Source organism: Panicum virgatum, chromosome 3K (genome assembly GCF_016808335.1).
Source record: "Panicum virgatum strain AP13 chromosome 3K, P.virgatum_v5, whole genome shotgun sequence".
Taxonomy (NCBI): domain Eukaryota; kingdom Viridiplantae; phylum Streptophyta; class Magnoliopsida; order Poales; family Poaceae; genus Panicum; species Panicum virgatum.
The window spans coordinates 28,548,351-28,571,401 of NC_053138.1; the positions used below are offsets into that span (position 1 = coordinate 28,548,351).

General features: G+C 44.7%; 1 protein-coding gene, 1 long non-coding RNA gene and 1 pseudogene across 2 annotated transcripts; all 3 read left to right on the forward strand.

Annotated features, from left to right (window-relative positions):
* Positions 1-1,459: 1,459 nt before the first annotated feature.
* On the forward strand, positions 1,460-3,913 carry LOC120698836 (sm-like protein LSM5). The gene is made up of 4 exons (XM_039982589.1): positions 1,460-1,702; positions 1,862-1,985; positions 3,403-3,475; positions 3,570-3,913. The coding sequence occupies exons 1-4, from the start codon at positions 1,657-1,659 to the stop codon at positions 3,600-3,602; spliced, it is 276 nt and encodes a 91-aa protein (XP_039838523.1). The 5' UTR covers positions 1,460-1,656; the 3' UTR covers positions 3,603-3,913.
* A 543-nt stretch (positions 3,914-4,456) lies between these two features.
* Positions 4,457-10,786, forward strand: LOC120701381 (annotated as a pseudogene).
* A 10,069-nt stretch (positions 10,787-20,855) lies between these two features.
* Positions 20,856-21,963, forward strand: LOC120701382. The gene is made up of 2 exons (XR_005686072.1): positions 20,856-20,989; positions 21,423-21,963. It is a non-coding gene; the product is annotated as an uncharacterized LOC120701382 (long non-coding RNA).
* Positions 21,964-23,051: the final 1,088 nt, after the last annotated feature.

Sequence of the window (23,051 nt, forward strand, 5' to 3'; positions counted from 1 at the left end):
TTAAAGGGTAAAAAAATTTTGGGCGCCAATGTGCGTTGCGCAGTTTCCAAAGCCGCAGGCCGCTCGCGTCTCATCGCAGGCAGTCGTCGCCTGCCGTACCGTTAGAGTGCTGCCACTGATCGGAAGCGGAAAAAACGCGGCTACGCGGGAAGGATAATTGGAATCGGGATGGATAGAGAGCTGGGGACTTGTAGTCGGCGCCAGTTAGGAGTCGCGATTGGACTTAAAGGAGGGGAAGTAGGCCATTTGAGCCCAAGAGGCAACATGAGATTCGAAAATTTATTTTGTGATGTTAGATCATCTCTAAGATACATCCTAAAGACTATTCTAATTACGAATTTAGTATGTTTAGTGGAAAATCTCTCTCCAAAAGTTCTCTAAAACCAATCCCTCAAGGTAGCAACATCTGTCCTAAATCATCTTTCTCCATTCTCAGATCTGAAAATAAAAATCCCCACCCTATCTCAAATACTTGCCATTTTAAAACCGGATCTTATACATTCATCCTTCAAACTCGTGAGTCACGTTTTCTAATATGTCGAAGTTCAAACAATAGGATATCTGGTATATGGAAACTGCCGTGGGTACACAATAATATATACATGGCGAAGTAATATTTATGATGACCCTCTACGTAAGAATATATAGAGAGTTAGAGACTAGGATATAAAAATACGTAGCAAAGTTAGGGACTAGGATTTAAGAATTCTTTTAGAGATACTCTTATTTTCTATTTTTTTATACATATACATGTTGTATACTGTGTACATATATTTTTTGTTCACAAAATTTTGGGTATTCAACTGTATACCCAAGCATCAATAGCAGGCCCGCCCCTGCTTGTGGGTCTGCACCAAATTGTTGGTGCACATGGATATGATCTCATCCTCACTACTGCTGCCTCCATCATCTTCTTCTTCCTCAATCATGTGGCCATGATCTTTTTCCTTCAACACATGTAACAAATTGTCAACACCTACACAAAACTTGAAGCAGTATAAGCAAATAAAATTAATTCAGCCAACAGATAAATTTAAACAGGTTCAACACATAGCATAAAAAGGTTCATGACATCACACATATAATAGTTGAACACCTCACACATCACGCGCACAGACAATAGTTCATCATCCTAAGACACACACGTGAGAGGAACACAAGACAGCACACAGACAATAGTTCACGCCAAAATCCAGCACGGACTCTGGCCAAGCCCGTGACTTGATTTTCAGGGTGGAATGGACTCCGGCCCAAACCATCTATTGGGCTCCAAATGAACTACTACTCCGCTTCTCGGCTCGGTCCAGCTCAGATCCCGGTTTTTCTCAAAAAAAAAAAACTCAGATCCCGGTGCCCAACGCGGCGAAATACGCGCCGTCCCCTGATCGATCGGACGACAGGGAATACACGCGCGGCTCCTCTGTGCGGCTGTGCCCCCACCTCGGGCAGGAATCGACTAGGGCGTCACGGGCCGTAGGAGTAGTAGTAGGGCCCACCCAACGCAGAAGCAAAGCACCCCCAATCTCTGCGCCGCCGCCGTTCCCGTCCTCCTCCGCCAGTCCGCGCTCCTCCGCCGTCGCGGTCGCGGTCGCGCCCTCGCCGTCGCCTGCCGACCGCGAGCTTCCTCGCCACTACCGGTCCACCGGGGGCGGCGCCATGTCCCAGTCCCAGAACAACAACCCCTCCCAGCTCCTCCCCTCAGGTGCGCGACGGAAGAGCAAGAGCCTCGCTTTTCATCGAGCGCGGTGGCTCGCGATTCGCTTTGTTTATTACGCATTATGCCTTTTTTTTTCGGGTTCCGAGTTGCTGAATCCGCAGTTTGCTTTGGCATGGCTGCGCGGCTGATCGGTGCGGTGAGCAGAGCTGATCGACCGGTGCATCGGGTCCAAGATCTGGGTGATCATGAAGGGGGACAAGGAGCTCGTCGGCACCCTCTGCGGCTTCGATGTCTACGTCAACATGGTGCTGGAGGACGTCACCGAGTAGTATGTTGAAAATCGCAACAAACCCCTGAACCCTAGTCTCTGCTTGCTCTTTTACGCTGTTCTGAGGGCTACTCTTGTTTGGTTAGGTTTATTTTCAGTTTATTAGTTCAGACCACTTTCTCACACTGTTGTGACTAAATTTTTCGTCAAAAATGTCTCTTGTGCTCATTGCATCAAAGTGGGGGAGCTCAGATGATTTCGTAGATTATAGCTAATATTGTGTAAATGTTTAGTGCAAAAATGTTGCTTGTGCTCATTGCATCAAATTGGTAGAGATTGTACAATTTCAATTGTGCTTCGAGATCTTTGTCATAGAGGGTAGTTCAGAACAACGCATCACTGGGTTTGTATATGGCTTAATTTTAATAAAAAAGGTCATCACAAAAAAGGTCATCACCGAGTAGTTCGTCAAAAATCACTCCAAACCCCTAAACCCCAGTCTCTGCTCGTTTATGTTGTTTCATGTTCTCTTGTTTTGTTAGGTTTATTTTCAGTTTAGTTCAGACCACTTTCTCACCTGGCTGTGATTAAATTTTTAGTGCAAAAATGTCCTGTGCTCATTGCGTCATAGTGGTGGAGCTTGGACAATTTCACAGATATAGCTAATCCTGTGAATTGTGCTTTGAGATTTTTGTTATAGAGGGTAGTTCAGACTAATCATCACCAGGTTTGGATATTACTTATTAATTTTAATGAAGTTATGTTGAAGGGCTGAGCTTGAACAATGTCTACTACTGGTGCTTGAGAGCTTTGTTACAGGGCTCTCTACTCTACTTCCCAGTTAGTATCTACTTGATGAGAGAAGTCCATAGAATTCAGGACCTTTAATTAGAAAGGGGAGGCCATTAGCCATCTTATCCAAGAAAGCTCCACCAGTAACAATGCTCCAAGCTTATTAGTGAAAGCCAACAGAGATGAAGCCAGTAGTAGCTTATACTTGCAGTCAGATCTATTGTCAAAAGATCCCTTTAGAGGCTTGATAAACTCCCAGTTAAGAGATTTGAAACTTCAGAATTACAGAAACCAACTCCTCTACATCAAACTCCTTCCTACCAGCAAAAGACATAATTTGTTTACTTTGCCAATTCTGTTCATAAGCTGCAACACACCTTCAGAAGAGCATCCTTTTAGAGTCTTACTAGCTTGTGCATTGTCCAGTTTCCCCAAGCCCATGCATTGCCACTCATCATAGTAAAATTGTATATAATTTTTTGGAAGTACTGGAGGAGTTTGTGTTTATGCTATTCAAAATGTTGATATTGTTTGTTCTCTGTTTTCCAATGGAACTTGAATTTTCTACACTCAGCTATAGTAGAAACAATTGTTAGAAGTTTACTTAGATCTGATTTGTTCACCTGCCCTATTAATGATTTAGTGCAATTGCTGTTTTGAACGAGTTTATTGTCTTGTTCTGCAGTGAATACACAGCTGAAGGGCGTCGCATTACAAAACTTGACCAGATACTGCTGAACGGCAACAACATAGCCATCGTAAGGATCTCGATTAGATATTGCTTATGTTAAGTTCTTTTCAGTGCTGTCTAATGCCAATTGCCATGTCTAACACAATTGTGTCCTGTCACAGTTGGTTCCTGGTGGTTCACCACCCGATGTGTAACGAGCTTGTGCTTCCAGAGTAACGATTTGAGGCGAAGGCAGCTTGGTGAACTCTGCACCTTGTGTTGGTCAGAAGCATCGGATGTTTTCTCAGCTCAAATGTGTTTCTCCTGTTCGTGATTGTACCGAAGTTTATTAGCAAGTCTGTCAACATGGAAGCTCTCTCCTGTAATGAACTTACTGATCTCAGTAGAGGACTTGCGCATGCTTATACGATTGGCTATGCTAATTCCGATGCTCATCATCGTCGTGCTGCAATGTGAATCCGAGTAATGGATTAAATGCAATGTGCTGAGTTTTATATCGGCAATAGTTTACATTTGTCTGCAGCATATATTCCTGGAAGCTATCGCAGACCAGGGTTTATGGATTTTGAGTCACGGTGCCTCTAGGACACGAATGATGTGCTGTAAGCTCAGATACTTCGTCACTTCGTCCGCTCCCCTGTCGTCACTTCGCCAGCCCCCGAATCACCGGCCGCCGCACCCTCTTCTCTGCCGGCGGCCGGCGCGTCGTTTACGAGTAGGAAGGAGGCTCGGCCGCCGGCCGCCCCTGGGCCACTGCCCTGCCCTCAATGCTTGAACAACGCACGTGGTAGAGGAGTCGAAGCCGATGCCGCGCACCGGAGGGAGGTGGAGGCCGCCCCTGGGCCACTGCCCTGCCCTCAATGCTTGAACAACGCACGTGGTAGAGGAGTCGAAGCCGATGCCGCGCACCGGAGGGAGGTGGAGGAGGCCGCTGCCCGTATATCTCGCTATCCTAAACCCAAGCTGTATCCAAAGTCCAAACGTCTAAACCCTGACGAGCTGCCGGCTTCTTCTTCCTCCGCAAGCCACTTCGCCGCCCCCTTGGGCCATGATGTGGGGCAGGGTGGCCGCGGCGCTGCTCCGGCGTGGTAGGGACCAGGCATTGACTCTGATGATCCCCCACCTGATCCCAAGGAGCGCACCTGCTCCGGCTGTTCCGAGGGTTGGACCCGGCTCTGGCTCCGGCAGCAGCGGCGGATGCCTCCTCCCACCGCGGCAGGGGTCGACGGGCGCCTTCTCCTCTGCTTCCCGATTCGCCTCCTTCAACGCCATCCGCTCCCTCACTCCCAAGGTGAGCGGGCCTCTCTGCTGTCCTCCCAGGCTTCTACCTCCTTCTGTGGTTCGCTTTCCCGTGTTGATCCCGTCATTTCCTAGGAAATGCCGACCCTTCTTGTGACACCCCGGCCCAGGACTTAATAGGATTAATAGGATACTCATACCAATAAGTTGCAACTTCTTTTCCGGAAGCCGATCTTCGAAGAACTCCGAGGTTAAGTGTGATTAGCTCGGAGAAATTTGGGGATGAGTGATCGACCGGGAAGTTTTTCCCGGGTGCGCACGAGTGAGGACAAAGTGTGCAGAAAAGACCGGTGTTGGTCTGTGAGGGCAGTATATGTTTTAGAAAGCAGCCAGATGTAAGCGGGTTTGGCCTCGGGGGCACGGCCTCGGGGAGGCGGGACGTTACAGAATGGTATCAGAGCCGACTCTTGCGGTTTCACGGTCACGTACGGGCGTAAGTGCGCGGGCATGAGCACGGGCGCGTGGGGACGCAGATGCCACCGGCATGTGGACGGGCGCGTGGCGGGTCAGTGCGCGGGCATCTGGGATGCGCCGTTGGCAGTGGACGCACGAATGTGACACATGAGCTGTTGGCACTAGACATACGGAACGTGACAAAGAGAGGACGTTCCTGGCTTGGGATTGACCGACGGGGACGTCGGTCTCTTAAGGGGCTGAGTATGTGACACCACGGTCCAATGCTTAATAGGATTAATAGGATACTCATACCAATAAGTTGCAACTTCTTTTCCGGAAGCCGATCTCCGAAGAACTCCGAGGTTAAGCGTGCTTGGCCCGGAGAAATTTAGGGATGAGTGACCGACCGGGAAGTTCTTCCCGGGTGCGCACGAGTGAGAACAAAGTCCGTCGGTCTCTTAAGTTTTTCGGAAGCCGATCTCCGAAGAACTCCGAGGTTAAACGTGCTTGGCCCGGAGAAATTTGGTGATGGGTGACCGATCGGGAAGTTTTCCCCGAGTGCGTCGGTCTCTTAAGGGGGTGAGTATGTGACACCCCGACTCAGAGCTTAATAGGATTAATAGGATATTTATACTAACAAGTTGCAACTTCTTTTCCGGAAGCCGATCTCCGAAGAACTCCGAGGTTAAGCGTGCTTGGCTCGGAGAAATTTGGGGATGAGTGACTGACCGGGAAGTTCTTCTCGGGTGCGCACGAGTGAGGACAAAGTGTGCAGAAAAGACTGGTGTTGGTCTGTGAGGGCAGTCTATGTCCTAGAAAGCAGCTAGATATAAGCGGGCCCGACGTTACACTTCTGTGATCGGAGCAATTATGTTTCGGGAGCGGCCACTTTGAGGAATCATCTTAATGGGTCAAATACTTATTATGTACCGACATATGATAATTTTGGGGCAATAGGTTCATCTCATTCCTTATTCCTGTCTTCAAAGTTCTAGATGTTTATCTGATTTGCTAGTGAATTAGCATGACTCCTAGAGGTTTATATGATTGATCATAGTGCTCTAGCTGTAATGACGCTTGCCCATGTAGAATTTGAGATCGGAAGGCATGTGATTAACCTCTGCACAAGAAATTCACACTTCATTGCAAACCGTTTCTTCAACTTTTAAGGAATATATGGTATGTAGTGCAATATAAAATTCATCAGCTTACCTATGGTAAAATGAATTCTCAGAATTTACTGCTGATTCTAGTGTTCCATTCTAGACCTTGTTGGGCCAATGCACAAGGAAAATGTCAACTACTGCGGCTGCACTGAATTCAACTGTGGCCAAAGGAACAGCAAATCAAGGATTGAAGTTGCTTGTTACAAAAGGGCCTCAAGCACAGATGGTAGTCGGGATATGACTTTTTGGGTGTGCTGCCTGGGTGTTCAGCTTGGTCGTACTCGGAGGAATAACTCGGCTCACATGTTCTGGGCTGTCAATGACCGACTGGAAGTTCACTGGCGAAATACCACCAATGTCAGACGAGGCATGGCTTGTGGAATTGGAGAAATACAAGCAGTCGCCTGAATACAAGAAGTAAGGATGCAGTTGCTGCCATTTTATTTCTATATTGCCTTACTTTTGTCTGCTATTGTTGATGTCCACTGGTGAAACTAGGTAACAAAGGCTTATTTTTCTTGCATATTCAATTTTGTGATGGTCTCAGATGATTTTTTTCATGTTAATGAAACACGTACTATTCTTGCGTGCTATACTCAGCTTGTGTTGCACTTTGCTTCAGTGTAAAATTGTTAATAACTAATACCCCCTGCTGATTGAAGAATCTGTGTAAAAGTATTTATTACATAAAACACTACAAAAATGCATGATAAATTTGATGGGTCACTTGAAATGGATGAAAGACGCAGCCTTACTAGCGAGCGCTTTTCGAGGACTGTTTAACTGTCAGAACTTATATATCGGGAAAGGTTTGACTAAGCTTTGCAATCCAATCCAGTTAGCCCCCCTCCATTTTGACTTAATGTTATAGTTGTGACATCGGCGGCCATTACTGAATTGGCTGCCCGTGTTTGTCCACTTTGGCTCAAAAAAAGGTGAACTAGAGAGCCAAAGAGAATGGATCTTTACCAAAGTGTTGTCATCAAAACAAATAACGTTTTAACCTGTTCAAGTTGGCAAACATCGGGTGCATCAAACAGAAAATCTTCATGGTTTTCATGTGTCTGTTCTCTAATGATAACAGTGTTAAACATATGCTCAATTTGGAAAGCATAGAACATCCTCCTCTTCAGCCAATAACATCAAAGGGAAAAAAAAGTATGGAGTACTTTGTAGTAATTGGTATGACCTTGGTAGCTATGTAGGAAAAGTAATTTCACATGGACTATCAGCAATCTTTATTTATTTTCCTGTAAACAACTATAACTATCCCCGGACGTGTTTCCTTCATTTGCTCCTTGTATGCTCCCTCTCATTGAGAGAGGCTGTGCACATCATATTTCTGTCTAATGCAATAGCTGCATTCTATTAACATATCTAGGGTGAACAAAGGAATGAGCCTTGAAGATTTCAAATTTATATACTGGATGGAGTATGCACACAGAATGTGGGGAAGAGCTTTGGGCTTTGTATTTGCGGGTCCCTTTGCATACTTCATTGCAAAAGGGTATGTTACACGCCAACTTGGACTCAGGCTGTCAGCTCTTTTTGCACTTGGTTGTTCACAAGGACTGATTGGCTGGTGGATGGTGAAAAGCGGTCTTGAGGTATCTATACAATGTCTTTCATGTTTTGCTACTTTGTGGTTTGGAGTTTGACTATTTTTCTATTCACCTCAGGAGCCAACATCTGAGTATGTTCAACCAAGGGTTAGCCCTTATAGATTGGCAACTCATCTGACATCTGCATTTGTTATATACTGTGGTATATTGTGGACTGCTTTGTCAGTAGTGATGCCAGATCCTCCAACTGGATCAATGAGTTGGGTAAATGGTGCATCAAAAATTAGGAAGTTGGCTATTCCTGTCAGTGCTGTGGTAGGCATTACTGCTATATCTGGAGCATTTGTTGCTGGCAATGATGCAGTACGTCTTACATTCTTTCCGTGTGTTGTAGTTTCTAACTTGAAAATGAAACTAGGTGTACTTTTTATTTTATTTGTCTAATTATTTATGATTGTTATGAGTAGGGGAATGCATATAATTCATTCCCAAAGATGGGTGACACTTGGATTCCTCAAGATGTATTTTGTATGGAGCCTTTCATACCCAATTTTTTTGAGAATACTGCCACTGCGCAGGTTACCTTTTTTCCCAATGATAAGTTGACAGATCTGTTCATGTTTGCATGAAAAAGAAGCTCAGCTCCAAAAGATCGTGTCGTCCTGAATATTTTTTCCTAAGGGTTTTTCAGAGTCACTCTTTGTTTCTTAATGTTTAAGTAGTTCATTGTGGGAGTCTTTTACGTGTATGCCCTTATGAAAGTTGGTGCCGATCTCTATGCCCCTAAAAAATTTGGTCGCACCTATATGCTCTCGCGTTTTTTTTTCATGTGACCTGTATGCCCTTTTGGATGGAATAGAGGCTAACGCCGGCTGACGGAGGTGGAAAAAGACATCTTTACCCTTCTGTTGGGGAGACGCTGAAAAATGTCTCGTTTACCTGCATGTTCTTATGAAAGTTGCTGCTGGCCTTTATACCCCTACAAAGTTTTGGTCGCACATGTGTGCCCTCACTCCACAAATTGATTTTCTTTTTTTATAAAAAAATTCAGATGTTATGAAAGATAAGAAACAATGCAAATAATAAAAAAGTGATTATAGGGCATGATAAGGAGTCGTCCGCGAGAATGGTGAGTTCCTCCTATAATGCTATTTAAACTGTACAAGTTAATTTTTTGTTCCAAATTTAAACTGCACAAGCACAAAGAGAATTCTGCTTATTCCATGTGTTTGAAGTTTGAGAAGACCTCCGTTTTGGACAGAAAATTGAGTGCTTTACACACCACACCGAGCAGTTCTTTTAAACCAACTTGCAGTTTGCATTGGTTAAAACTGTTTCCGGCCCGTTGGATTGCTATTTTCGTTACAGCATGCATATCACCAGCCAGATAATGATAGCCATTAGCCAAACTCGCTCATGATTAAGCTAGCTACTATACCAGCTGACAATTTCTTTTTCCATTTCAACAGAAGAGGAAGCTGCTGATCGATCGATAATGAGTTGGGACTAAGTCCTTGTGGCGCTTGCTAGAGACGAGGTAGCCGCCAGAGCTCCTCCGCCGCACGGCCAGCGCCACGCACGGCGCGTTCTCGATGCAGTGCTCCACCATCCCACGCGCGGCAGGCGGGCACCCCGCGCAGATCCGGGCAGGGACGGGGCCGGGCGGCGCCCTCCACGCGCGGCAGGCAGGGCCGGGCGTGGCCAGGTGCCCCCTCGCGCAGATCCGGGCGGTGGCGCCGGTCTCGCCGCCAGACCGGGATGGGGAGGCGGCGGGGGCTGCTGGGCGGCCCCCCGCGCAGATCTGGGCGGCGGCACTGGTCTCGCCGCCGGATGGGGATGGGGAGGCGGCAGGGGCTGCTGGGCGGTGGCACAGGGGATGGGGAGGCGGCGGGGATGGGGGCAACAGGCTGGAAAAAGGATAAAGGGCCACTCCCATTCACAAGGGCAATATCATCTTTTCTCTTGCTCAGTCTCACCTACCAGATTTTTTTACTGTTAACTTCTAACATATGAGCACACGGGTCACACGAAAAAAACTCGAGGGCATACAGGTGCGACCAAAATTTTTAGGGGCACAAAAGTCGGCATCAACTTTCATAAGGGCATACACATAAAAGACTCATTGTGGCTAGAACCACAAGAACCGCCCTAGAAGTATTTCTTGTGAACAATCAAGAATGTTTACAATGGAGTGCATGATCACAAAAATTGTCAGTCAAGATTAACAAGCTCTTCCCGTTCTTGTAGCTTAATCACCGAATTCTTGCAACAACCACGTTGTTGTCTGTGTGTGGATTATGGCTTGCTGCCAGGAAAATTGACATGCATCCAGCAGTCAAATCTCTGATTGGAAGCGCACTTGGAATGGCTGCTCTTCAGGTAATAAATCCAGCTCCTTGAGTTTACAAGATGTCGATATGTCAGTAGTTTCTGCAACTTAACTGATGTAACCGTTGATGCTCGTGTGTAATCCAATCTGTATGTCAGATGAAGTTATTGCATTGCACAAGAGTGCATTTTTTGAGGCACTTGAAAGAGTATAATCAACATCTAATGAACTACTCAATGGATTGACCTGTAACTAGTGCATACTGCATAGTACATCTAAGAATGTTACACATTCTATTTCAGGTTACATTGGGCATATCTACACTCTTGATGTATGTTCCCTCTTTGGGCTCAGCACACCAAGCTGGAGCATTGACTTTATTGTCACCAATGATACTCCTCACTCACACTTTAAGAAGGCCATCACCAGCTCTTCTTAAATCACTTGTAACTGCTGTGAAATCAACCTGATACCATGTCTCGAAAATTTCATCCGACAATATTTTTAACTGATGTGTGGGCCTGATCGCATTGTGGCCCACATGTCAGTCGGACGAGTCCCTTTGCAATACTACGGAGGAGGCTCGTCCACAATTTCCCCCTACTAACATGCATCAGTGCCCTTGTTTCTTCGCACCCCTGACTACTGAAGCTTTTTACCAGAGAAAAATATATCTTTGAATAAAGTGCTCTCGATTTTAAGAGTTCCAAGTATTAGAATTATTTGATTCTTTTTTCACATTTCAACATTGTGAACTCTGTATTCTTGTACCCATGGAAGCGGATGGATCTACACCCTGAAACACAGCCTCTCCCTTTATTATACTACTAGCATAGTGCTCGTGTGTTGCTATGGTAATATAAATTTTACTCATACCTACACGAGACCACTAATTTTTTTGATGGAAACTTCATATATAACATGTGCCATGACCGCACGAGGTATTAATTGTCTGGTTTTCGATAGGGAGATTTGTATTGATTTGTTCGAGTTCCGATTAGGATTTTGATTGATTTATCTGGATTCTGATTAGAATTCCGATTGACAGACTGTAGAATTATCGCTTACTTTACAAATAGAAGTAAAGATTATGTATCAGACCAGAGCTCATCACCCCCATTTGAGAGAATATGCGATCTGAGCACATTTTCATGCAGCTCAGATCAAGCTGATCCACTGACACGGATATGCCAATCACCTTCGTACTGTATCATGGTGCTATTCAATTCACTGTCTCGAGGCAGACTTGGTTTCAAATCTTCAGGTGGGTTGCGCTCCAAGTTCTTAATGAGTATTCTCGGAGATGACGGAGATTGAACCCTGACACTGTTAAGGGATGGACCTCTCTTGTTCTGCTCACTCTGGATGGGAAGCTCATAAATGTATCTGCTAGATTAGATGTCTGGTTGTAGTAAAGCATTTATGGTTAAATTATCTTGTATGGAAAGCTCATAAATGTATTGCATGGTGAAATGCATGTAAGCACTTGAGTTGTTCTTATCGAATTACCCTCATAATTCATTCCAAGACGTCGGTGATTGGTAACAAGACGAAATAAAGTTGTTCTCGCCCTATTTCTAACATTACTTTTATTTTCCTCATCAAAGAAAAAACCATTACCAAATAAAAATGTTGTGGCAAGAATATAAAGCACTGTGGTTTGCAACCATCTGACAAGTTAAAACATGACTTCGTTCAGCAGTGAATCTATATAACCTATATAGATGCACCCCACTAAGAGTCATTAACTCTATTTCTCTCAACATCCAAGCTATCCACATCATATAGGAATCCACTACATCAGACATCACGTCACCATCCACTAAGACTATCTATTTATTTCTTACATCGATATTCTGCGACTAATAGCATCCATGCATGCAACTTAATAGTCTTTGCGAGTACCACGCTATAAAATTTCTACACGGAGAATCAATCATTTAAGAGCCGTTCTCAACAAAATGAACATGTTTTCATATATAATATCATTAGCAAAAGAATGTTGCCATACAATCCACCTTAGTATTTCTATTTTCAATTTTCAAATTCTGTTTAGAAAGTTTCCGCAGCAACGCGCAAGGTATCACCTAGTTTAAATGGAAAAACGAAACCTGTGCTTTGCAAACAAAAATCTAGATCAGCTGCATTGTGCCAGAAAAGACGATGGAACCTTGGCATGGAACATCGACGAGTTCCAGGCAGCCAACCGGAAGCAAAGACTCCAAACAAAGGAAAATGCATTCAAACTGCCCTCTTTTAATTTAAATAGAAGTACTAGAAACTGTAGAAGAATGGGACCCACCAAGGAGGAACAAGTTTTCGTGGCACGATTCTTTGAAAGATAATGTCTTCTTTCGGCTTCGCACATTAGCTGTTTTAGACTCCATCTTCTATATGCTGCAAGGAGCAATAAAGTTAGAACCTCCATTTTCTATACGCAGCAAGGAGCAACAAAATTGGAACCTCCAACTTGAATGTTGCTTCCTCCACCGAATATTCTTGACACACCCTGATAGGTTATTGTTGCGGCAACTTGGTATTTTGATGCTGCCAAAATGTGGATGGTAAGTGCAGCGTTATATTATATATATGCTCGTTTCGTTACAAGTGGATCAACATGTATAAAATTAGTGTACCTATGTGTGCTTACTTGGTAAATTGGCATTGATGCCTAATGATGCTTCCTACGTAAATTGGTACTGGATAAATGTCGACCGTTGTTTCAGTACAAATTTATACATATATGCGTTGGACTGGATCTAAGAGGAATAATTTCCTCCAGGGACGATCACATCGACATGTCCCTGAACCATTGTAGAAATGCAGTTTATGAATGGAACAATTCAGCTTTTGAATTTTGTTGGCCGAGGAGATGGAGGACAATCGATGGGCAGGGTTTAGGAAAAGCTGGTGGTAGCGTGAGGCGGTAGCGGGGGAGTGGCATCGGGGTGGTTATTATGAGTGGGGTAGTATTGGTACCAGATCATTGCTCTAGTGATCTCTTTATAATTCAACACGACCCTTATATATTTTTTGGATCTGGCTCTTAGATTATCTAGACTAAATTTGAGACCTTTTATCACTCCTAGGTAGCAACCTGCCGAAGTACCATATGTTGGCATCGCATTTCAACGAGACCTATGTGCCGCAGCACGACGCGGTGGCTTGTCTGGACGGTAGAGGCGAGGTGATGCAGCTCGGGGAAGAAGAAGAAGGGGACACCAGGGATGGATATCGAAAAAGAGATTTCAGGACAGTTCGATCAAAATCGGGGGGCCATGAAAATCGAGTGCCGATGATTCGAGAAAAATTGGCTCATGTTTTACCCAGCATGTATATTGACATCCTACTCATCAAAAAGTTTTGTTCTGAGAAAATTGTTGACAACCAAAATTGGCAGCAGACTAGGCCAATCGGTTTGACCGGTCTGACCAAGCGGTCTGACCGGTCTAGATGCTGTAGCTGGTCTGGCACGACCGACCGTTCTGACCGGTGGGTCTGACCGGTCCAAGTGGAATCTGAGTACAACTAGAGTTTTAATAGATTTAGATCTTGTAATAGAATTTCTTGAGGGGCAAGTCCACCCACCCTATAAATATAAAGGGTCACGGCCGATTGAGGCATCCAATCGATCAAATACAAAATATTTTTATCTTTTTACTTTTTCTTGCCATAGCTTTTCCAATCTACTATTTGCTGTTCCTCCTTCGTCTCTACGTCGATTGAGGGCATTCTAGGTGGCCTGCCGACCCTAGAGCAACCCTGCGTGCGCCTGCCCCGACGGGTCCTTCCCGGACAACATTCGTTGGTTCCGCCGCCGGTCTACCCGGCGAAACCAGTCTGATCGGTCTGAGCATCGGCGCTGCATCGTGCCGTCGCTCGCTGCGCGTTCTAGTGCTTTGGTGTGTTGGCTCTAGTTCTGCGTCAACATACTTTTTGGCGACTCTACTGGGGAACAGAAAAAATAAATCGGTTGCCATGACCGGTATTCCTAAACCTGGTGAAGTTGATGCTGCCAACATCAAGAGGCCGATCCTTCAACAACTTTCGGCCGAACATCAGAAGGTTTTTTGATGGCATCCAAAAAAAGATCAGAGAGGAGAAGAAAAAGGAGATCCAGAGGCTGGAAGAAGAAGCCATGAACCAGTACATCTCGCACTTCTCCATCGACCGACAAGGGAAGGTCACGATGGATGCCGCCTTCGATGCTTCACAGTTTGAGGTAAAATTCGATGAGAACAAGCAACCTGCCCTTAATTCTGAAATAGCTAATGCTATAGATGATGCTGTTTCTTTTCATGTGAATAATAAGTTGAAATTTATGGATCAAAATATGCATGATATGTTTGATAATCGTTTTAGCCGAATTGAGATACATCTCGGTATGAAGTCTGTCGGTAATGATGTGTCTACATCTAATACCGATAAGACAACGAGTGGTTCAGCTATTCCAACTAATAATGCTATTGTGACTAATTCAACTAATCAGCGTAGCCGAATTAATTATAATGCATCACCTAATGCCAATGTGTTATATGGGGGCAGCAAGTTCGTTGCGACAATCTACACCGCCAAACTTTACTCAACCTAATAATACACCGATCACAAATCGGCCTAATGTCGATGATGTTGGATCAGGTAGTATTAAAGAGGAGATGATGAAGATATTTCGGCAAACCTTTGGTATAGAACCTAAAGCCAAATGCCGAACTTATCAAAGACCATACCATGAGAATTACGATTATATTGCATATCCTTAAGGGTTTAAAATTCCTGAATTTGTTAAATTCACTGGTGATGATAGTAGAACTACATTGAAGCATATTGGTCTATTTATTATACAATGTGGTGAAGCTAGCACAAATGACATTTATAAATTGAGGTTATTTCCTTTATCTCTATCGGGTCCTGCATTTACTTGGTTTATTTCATTGCCACCCAATTCAGTTTTCACTTTTGCTGATTTAGAGCAGAAGTTCCATGATTATTTCTTTACTGGTGAAACTAAATTGAGATTGTCACATCTTTTATCGGTTAAACAAAAAATACATGAAAGTGTTTCTGAGTATATTAGAAGATTTAGAGATACTAGAAACCGATGCTATAGTTTGACAATTTCTGATAGAGATTTGGCTGATCTAGCTTTTGCTGGTTTACTTGATTTTCATAAAGCAAAGCTAGAGGGACAAGAATTTATAGATGTTAGTCAAGTTCTACAAAAAGCTCTGGCTAATGAAAGCCGAGCTAAAGAAGCCAGAGATTCTCAAAAGTCCAATGAAAAACCTAATCGTCCTGTTTATGTTCTTGGGTGTGATTCCAATTGTTCGGACGATGAAGGTAAAGATGTTTATACCGCTGAATTTGTTTGGCCCTCCAACGATAAACCTTGCGTTTGCGATTCTCTTAAGCTGATTCATAAAGATCGGCAGGAAAGATTTACTTTTAATGTATCCAAATGTGAGAGAATATTTGATGAATTATATAAGAATGGATACATCAAGATGTCGCATGTCATACCGCCGCTTGAAGAATTAAAGTGGCGAGCTTATTGCAAATTTAATAATACTTTCTCTTATGCGACTAATGATTGCAATGTGCTTCGAAGACAAATTCAATTGGCTGTTAATGAAGGCCGAATAATTATTCCACAAATGAATGTGGATCAAAATTCTTTACCAGCACATACACATATGCTTGAATTGAGTAATCCTAAAGTGTTAATTCGGCCAAATCAAGCAGAATTAACAAAAGGGAAAAATATAATTATTGGTGAAGAGAGATCTGAGCCTTCGAAATCTCACTAGGAAGTTCCAGCAAAGAAGGTTTATGAAGATTCATTGAAGAATTCAGCACTCGGGGGTCAAGAACAGAAGAAGGACGTCAGGTCTGCTAAGACCGGTCTGACCGGTCTGGAAACAGGTCTGATCGGTCAATCTGGGAATTCTGAAAAAAATTCCAGAAATAAAAAAAGAGAAAGAAATGCCGAGTTTTAAAGAACTCTTAGCCAAATATGAGAAGAAAGGAGTCACCCAGAAGCAGAAGGGACGGCCAGATAAGGTTAAGGATACGAAGCCATAATCGTCTCAAGAGCAATCGAGTTTGAGCCAAGGTAATTTATTTAATGGGCCGATTGCTCCCTGGTATTATTGTTATCCTTATTATATGCCTTTGGATTATAGTAGGATGCACATGCAGTCATATTATATTAATTATCCTCCTATATATCCAAGTTATGCTTCATAAAGACCGATTAATGATAATCTGGTCAAGAAAGACATTAATTGCAGCAAAGAATATGAGATGGATATGAAACAAGATTCAAAATATTTAAAGCCGAGGTGGTGCCCTTCAGGCTTGTCTCATACTCAAAAAAGAAGATTACAACGTTTGCGCAACAAGGAGTCCATGGAACAGCAAGCGGAGGTTGTAGCAGCAAGGTCGGCGACCATGAAGCAGGTATGGAGGCCTAAACAAGTTGTTTCGTCATCAGCTTGAAGAAGAAGCAAGATACAGCCGATAAATTGTTATCTCCCTTAGCACAAAAAATGACCGATGTATTCATCGCCCTTAGGCAATTTTGGTACAAAAGAGTGTTCTTTGGCACGCAAACTTTGCCAAAGAATAGGGGCAGAAATGTTTTGATTTGTAATTTGGACTTATTTCGTTTTGGATTGCTAGTTCTATTGGTTGAGATGTACTGGCAAAACAAATGAAAGCAGAAAATGATCATGCAAAGCATCAACCTGGTACCAATGAGGCTGTCAGTAGGTTCACCACCCATGCGAGACTTGCACATTCTCATCGCACGATTTTTTTCATTACAAATACTACCGATACAGTATCTTTTCAGTTAGGTGAAGCTTAGATCTTTTTCCTAAAAGAAAACAGGGTCTTTTGTCTCGGGAAGTCAGGATTGGTAAAAAAATGTTAAGATAATGAGATGCATCTCCTAATCCTAAATTCCTGATGTGCTAAACAATTTGCGGGCGACTTGTGGTCGGTCCCCCACTAACCAAGTCCCATAAAAAAAGGATCATCTTTTGAACTGCGTCAGTGGTAATCTGCCTATATAAAGAAGGAACCTGGCTCAAGCGGTGAACCATCTTAGCCGTGAGTACGTAGCTTGCATTGGCTCCTGAGCTCTATCATCCTCCTCTTCCAATTCCAAACCAGCTACCATTGGGATCAACTAACTTTCTATACAGCTTGTGAACTCCATGGCCATTTCATCCAAAACCGCTGCTGTTGTGTTCATGCTGCTGCTCAGCACCACCTGCTTCGTGCAGCTCCCTGTGCCGGCTCGCGCAAGGAAGCTGGAAGCTAGGGCACCTAGCAGCAGCACGCGCCATCATTATCCATGCTCTGGAAGGAGTGTTCTACAGGTACCTGCAGCTAATAAGGAGACCGATTCGGCGACCACCAGTCCAGGCCATAGCCCCAGCGGCGGCCATGGCAATAATCCTCCGGGCTTATGAAATGGTCTCCTACCTACCTGCTCGTCGTTGCTGCATCTTTCACGGTCCTTATTACCGCAAGCTCATTTGCACCTGAGCATCCAAAACCCTATGTTGTGTTGTTTTTGTGTGTTTTTACTTTGCTAAAATTTGAAATACGTATATGGCATCGTCTAGCGTTGTTTGTACCACTCGTGGTTGTAAAACTCATGTTCCCTTCTACTAATAAAATGCAGATCTCGGCTCATGCAGCATTTTGAGAAAGGAAAAGGCCTACTAACAGAAAAACACTTGTAGGTCGACATAGAAAGCCATAGGCTATAAGAAATGAGAGTGTAAGCAGTTATAGTTTCGTGAAACTATTTAGAAAAGTTGTAGCTTTGCGTGGGCTTTTAATTTCAGATTTACTCTTAATCTCATTATATATCTGATAGATGATAATAAATTTAAGATGATCGATATATTTATTAAGAAGCTTAAAGTTATCTGGTCAACAGACACGCGCTAGTTGAGCAGCAATACATGAATTAATATGCTGCTGGGGGAGGAATAATTTATATACAATAAAACATATACAAAGAGGGATCACAAAACATATTAAACAATTTCTCACCATAATAGTCTATATATATGCACCAGTTATAGTACTTTTCTCTGCTGGCCACCTGCCAGCCAACAATATTGCTGGCCAAATCAGCACCAGCCACCTGCCAGCCAACAATATTTTTCTCTCACAACAAATTAGCACCAGCCACTAGCCACATCCAACCGAACAGAGCGTAATGGTGTGAGAGCGCTCGTCTATTTTTAGAGAAAATCGCAACGTGATAGCGTACTGGTATGGACATACAATCAATATAATCTCCTTTTCTCTACATAACTCATGTTGGGCCAGCCCACTGGACTTCGGTCTTCTTCTCTTTCCCCTTCATTGCGACATCGAGTCGAACATTAGCACTAGATAGGTAGGACGCCATGCACCTTGTCTTACCTTATTAGTGGGTCCACTACTACCTGAACAAGATCTTTTTAGATAGCTAGCGGAATATAAATTTATTCCAGACTCTACGTTAAGCAGTATCGGTTGGAGAGAGATCTTATATATCACATTAACTACATTCCTCTAACATCACGCCTTTCTCGCGCGGAAGCGCACTACTTTACTTATGTTCAATTCAAACCGCAATTCGTTTTCGAAGCATATAATCAAAGCCACCAAATGTGTTCTTCCAATGCCACACCTTATCAGTCCACCCATATGAACAAAATCACATAATTAGGTAGGCTCATAATTAAACTAGTGATTGCATTATAACCGTATTGTGGTTTGTTCCGATCCAGTTTATTTAGGCCGCCGGCCGCGTGCAAAACGCTCCAGCCCAGCACTCCATCGCGTGCATATATACACACACACACATCCACACAGCCCCTTGGACACAGCACATACACCAATCACCACCGCCTCCTCCCTCTGCAAGAAGACGTCCGCCTCCGCCCAACCATCGTCCTTGCTCCGATCAGGTGGGTCATCATCGAATGCCTGTGCTCCTGTGTGATGTTCTTGCGTCCATGCGTGCGAGGATCGAAAGGCTTGGCCACGACGATTCTTGAAGCTAAAAGCCTGAAATGTTGGTGCATGTGTTGCTGCTAGCGCGCCGCATGGATCGGCGGGGGGACAGGAAGCGCGCGTGGGAAGGGGAGGAGCAGGAGGCGCCGGCGGCGGCGCTGAAGATGGCGGCGGACGGCGGGGAGGGCGCGTGGCGGCGCCCCGCGGGGGTGTTCGACCTCCCGTGGCAGAAGTGCCGCGGCGGGCTCGGCGTCGCGGGCGATGGCGGCGTCGGGTGGGAGCTCCACGACGTGTTCTTCTGCTCGCTCGTTGACGGCCGCGCGGCGGCGATCGGGGTGCCCGGCGACCGCCAGTCCCCGCCGCCCAGCAGTCGTTCGCTCTTCGACGACGTGGACGCGTGGCTCGCCGCGGCCGGCGACGGCGAGGTGGACCCGTTCTGGCGCTCCGTGCTCGAGGGGCCCAGGCCCGCCGCATGACGCCAACGTGCCGAGAGTTGCCCAGGTGCCCCCGGCCCCACCTGGCGGTCGCACAGGGCTCCGCCGCGTCAGCATCGCGGCGCTGGCGCGGTTGCCTGGGGCCTGAAGAAGGATGGCGGTGGATGCATTTGAACCAGAGGCAATAGTTTTAGCTTTGTGAACAACTTAAAATTTAGAATTGTAGTTTTCTAGGGGGTTGGGTTTTATTTCCAGCCCCAGAGTCCCTGATAGCGAAAAAAACTAAGCAGGTTTGTGGCTGCTAATTTCATGTCAAGAAACTTTAGGCCCGTTAGGAACCTTGGAATTAAATTCCATTCTAATAATCAGAATTTAGACACAAATCTATATGTGCTATATTTCTACTTTAGAGGAGTGAGCTAAAGAAATGTGCTATAACTATAAGTTACACAATAGAAACATAGCTTCATAATGTATAGAATCAATTTCCATCTTCCACTATATATATGAATTTTGGATAGGCTAATATATCTAAACTTTGGAAAGCGGTGAGATGTTAAATTCTAAGCCAAATAACATAATTTATTAAGTAGATTTTAATTCCTCCAAAATGAGAGGATCCAAACACCCTCTTAGGGAAATCAAAGAATATACAGTTTGCACTCTACGTATTTCAATTTCATTACGCGTGTCACAAACTGATACTACCTGTTTTTCAGAAAATAAAATGTTAAGTTTTTTTCTAACTCAATATTTTCTAATTTTAATCAATTTTTTTAGAAAAATACATCAACATCTACAACATCTTTAGTTTCTTCTAAATCTATATTAAATATGCATTGCTATTTGGTAGTGCATTTATTTGGCATCATATATATGTGTATATAATACACAACTTGGCAATACATTTAGCAAGCCATTGCCACATTCCTTTTCCTACTGCTCGTGCTCGTCTTTGATAACTTCCCCTCCTAGTTTGAGTGTAAGCAGCAGATTGCGGACTCAGGGGTGAGATTCCTCTGACATAGTGCTTGGTTACTAAGGGCTTGTTTGGTTTTTTAAGTTGTCACATCGAATTTTCGGATGTCAATTCGAATATTCAAATGACAGAGTTCTGCTCCGGTGGTCTCTTCATAAAATTGCACGAATCTTAAAGTAACAGAAAATGAATTTTATTTTTTCCGTATGGGTCTTATTTGGTCCCGACCCTACCCATATCCATTCCGAACCGTGCCCCGACCCAAGATCAAGTGACGCTGCCCTGCCACCCACGTCGGCGCTAACTCAGGAGTTCCCCTCGTGATTCATGTGATGCGACGGACAGACGGACGGATGGGACGACGGCGGCGGCTCTCCCTGATCTAGTCTCGTCAGGTGCGTCAAAGGCTTCCTCTCTCCCTCGCGGTTCCATTCCAGCGCAATTTTCCTCTGCCTCTCTCCCTCAAGGTTTGATTCAAGGCAGACAGAGCGGCGGCGACTTCCTCTCCCTCTCGCGGTCCAGCCCCTTTCTGATCCCTCCTCCTGTCCTCCATCTGTGCTCCGGCAATCATGGCGAGAGGGGCAGCCTCTCGGCACCCTAGCCACCTGTTTGTTCGCTCAGTCTACCGCATCCAGCGCGTCGGCGCACCCCTGTTCTGATTTCCTCGGTAGCTGTGAGCCTGTGAGGACCGGCATCCATTGCGACCTCGACAGCAAGGATGACGGCCTCGACACGGTGGCCGCTTCTTGCCTCGCACCCCTGACCACGACCTTTAATTTGCAGGATCACTTAGCCTCATTCCCAATCCATGACTTCTTGGTCTTGCAGGTACCGGGGGCAACCTGAACATGCAGTTCGCCAGTTTTGCAATGAAGCTAGCTGGTTCATCATCAAAACTAAGTGCGTGAGCACGACAACTTAGAGGTGTATTTTATTTTGTAATAGATAGAAACTTGTTGGGGGGCGTGAGAGAAGATTTACCAAGGTACCAATGCAAAAGGATTTTGAGATGAGCTCTGATTGGCACTCCCCTTGCTAGTTGCTCATGTCAGATTGATGTTCTTTATTTTCCCCAGTGATTTTAGGCTACAAGTTGCAAACTGGGTGTTGAATGCTAATGCTTTTGAAGTTGCAGCATCAACTGAAGCCTGCACCTATACGGCTGTACCAATCAGAAAGGTCCAGAAAGTGGTGGTTGAAGGAGGAAGATGTTCAGTTCTGAAGTGTACATTGTGATGATCATTGATGTTCTTTTGTAGGTTGTGGCTCTATTTCAATCAGCTCCTTTTCTTCTTTTGATCTGCTTAAGATAGTATAACTTGTACCGTTACCGAATGTTGATTTGATATAGCAAATTGATGTGAATTCAGACTGTGGCTCAATATGGATTAAGATGGATTAAACGTACTCGAAATCGGTTAATTTGACCTCTGAGAAACACTCAAATTTGTTTCCTGCGTATGGTGCATTCCGGCCAATCAGAACACTCGAGTGTTGAGCCCTTGCATAATGTTACAGTTGAAATAGCAAGCAATAATTTTTTGGTGCATCAATCGGAGTTCTGATCGGAACACGGACAAATCAATGATGGAAATCTTAATTAGAACCGGACAAATCAACTGTAATATCTCGCGTAATCACAGCACAAAGTTGTTGGTCTCATATATTTGGTCAAACTTTATATTTCCGGTGGCAATGCATGAACATCTTGCTAGTAAATCTGATAATATAATGCAATCTTCGTTAGCCACTTAACCGTAAGGAATAAAGGGTTAATGATATGGAAATAACTGAAGAGGTAGAATGTCTCCTGTATGGGTACGACGCATGCCGTCGGTGAAGTCGTAGCCCCCGCGCCGAGGTTGTCGTTTCGGTGGAACGTCCGGGCTCCGCACGGCGGTGGCGGCCGGCCAGACCAAGTTTTCTACGTGCTCGTAGTAGACTCTTGGATTCAGCTATTCCAATCGGCTCGTGTTTGGATTTGGTCCGGGCCGACTTGCTGCTTCTCAGTGTCCTCGGCCATGGTCTCCACGTGAGACTCTGGGTACTGCTCACGTCATGCCGAGGCACGTTGGGCTTGGGCCTGTCCATCTACATTGTTGGCACCTCAATACGGATATAGGGCACCGACCAATGGTTAGAATAATTAATGGACACTACTACAATAAAGATTTGTAGGGGCGGATAAAACGCTACTTTTAGGGGCGGGTAGAAAATCCGTGGCTAGTTCTCGCTGCTAAAAATACCTCTTTTTCAGGGGCGGGCAACGAACCCGCCCCTAAAAATCCATTTCCAGGTGCGGCCATCCCCTCAACCGCCCCTAAAAATGCATTTGTAGGGGCGGTCCACAAGCCCACCCGCCCCTAAAAATCCATTTGTAGGGGCGGGTGGGCTTGTGGACCGCCCCTACAAATGTTTTTCCCGCCAATAATAATGGGGACGTGGGTTCCCGATCTT

What these genes read in the sequence shown, in the direction of transcription:
- LOC120698836 (XM_039982589.1), top strand. Translation starts at nt 1,657, where the DNA reads ATGTCCCAGTCCCAGAACAACAACCCCTCCCAGCTCCTCCCCTCAG. An exon ending in CTGGAGGACGTCACCGAGTA is followed by an intron (nt 1,986 to 3,402) that starts GTATGTTGAAAA and finishes CTTGTTCTGCAG; the next exon opens with TGAATACACAGCTGAAGGGC. An exon ending in ACGGCAACAACATAGCCATC is followed by an intron (nt 3,476 to 3,569) that starts GTAAGGATCTCG and finishes GTCCTGTCACAG; the next exon opens with TTGGTTCCTGGTGGTTCACC.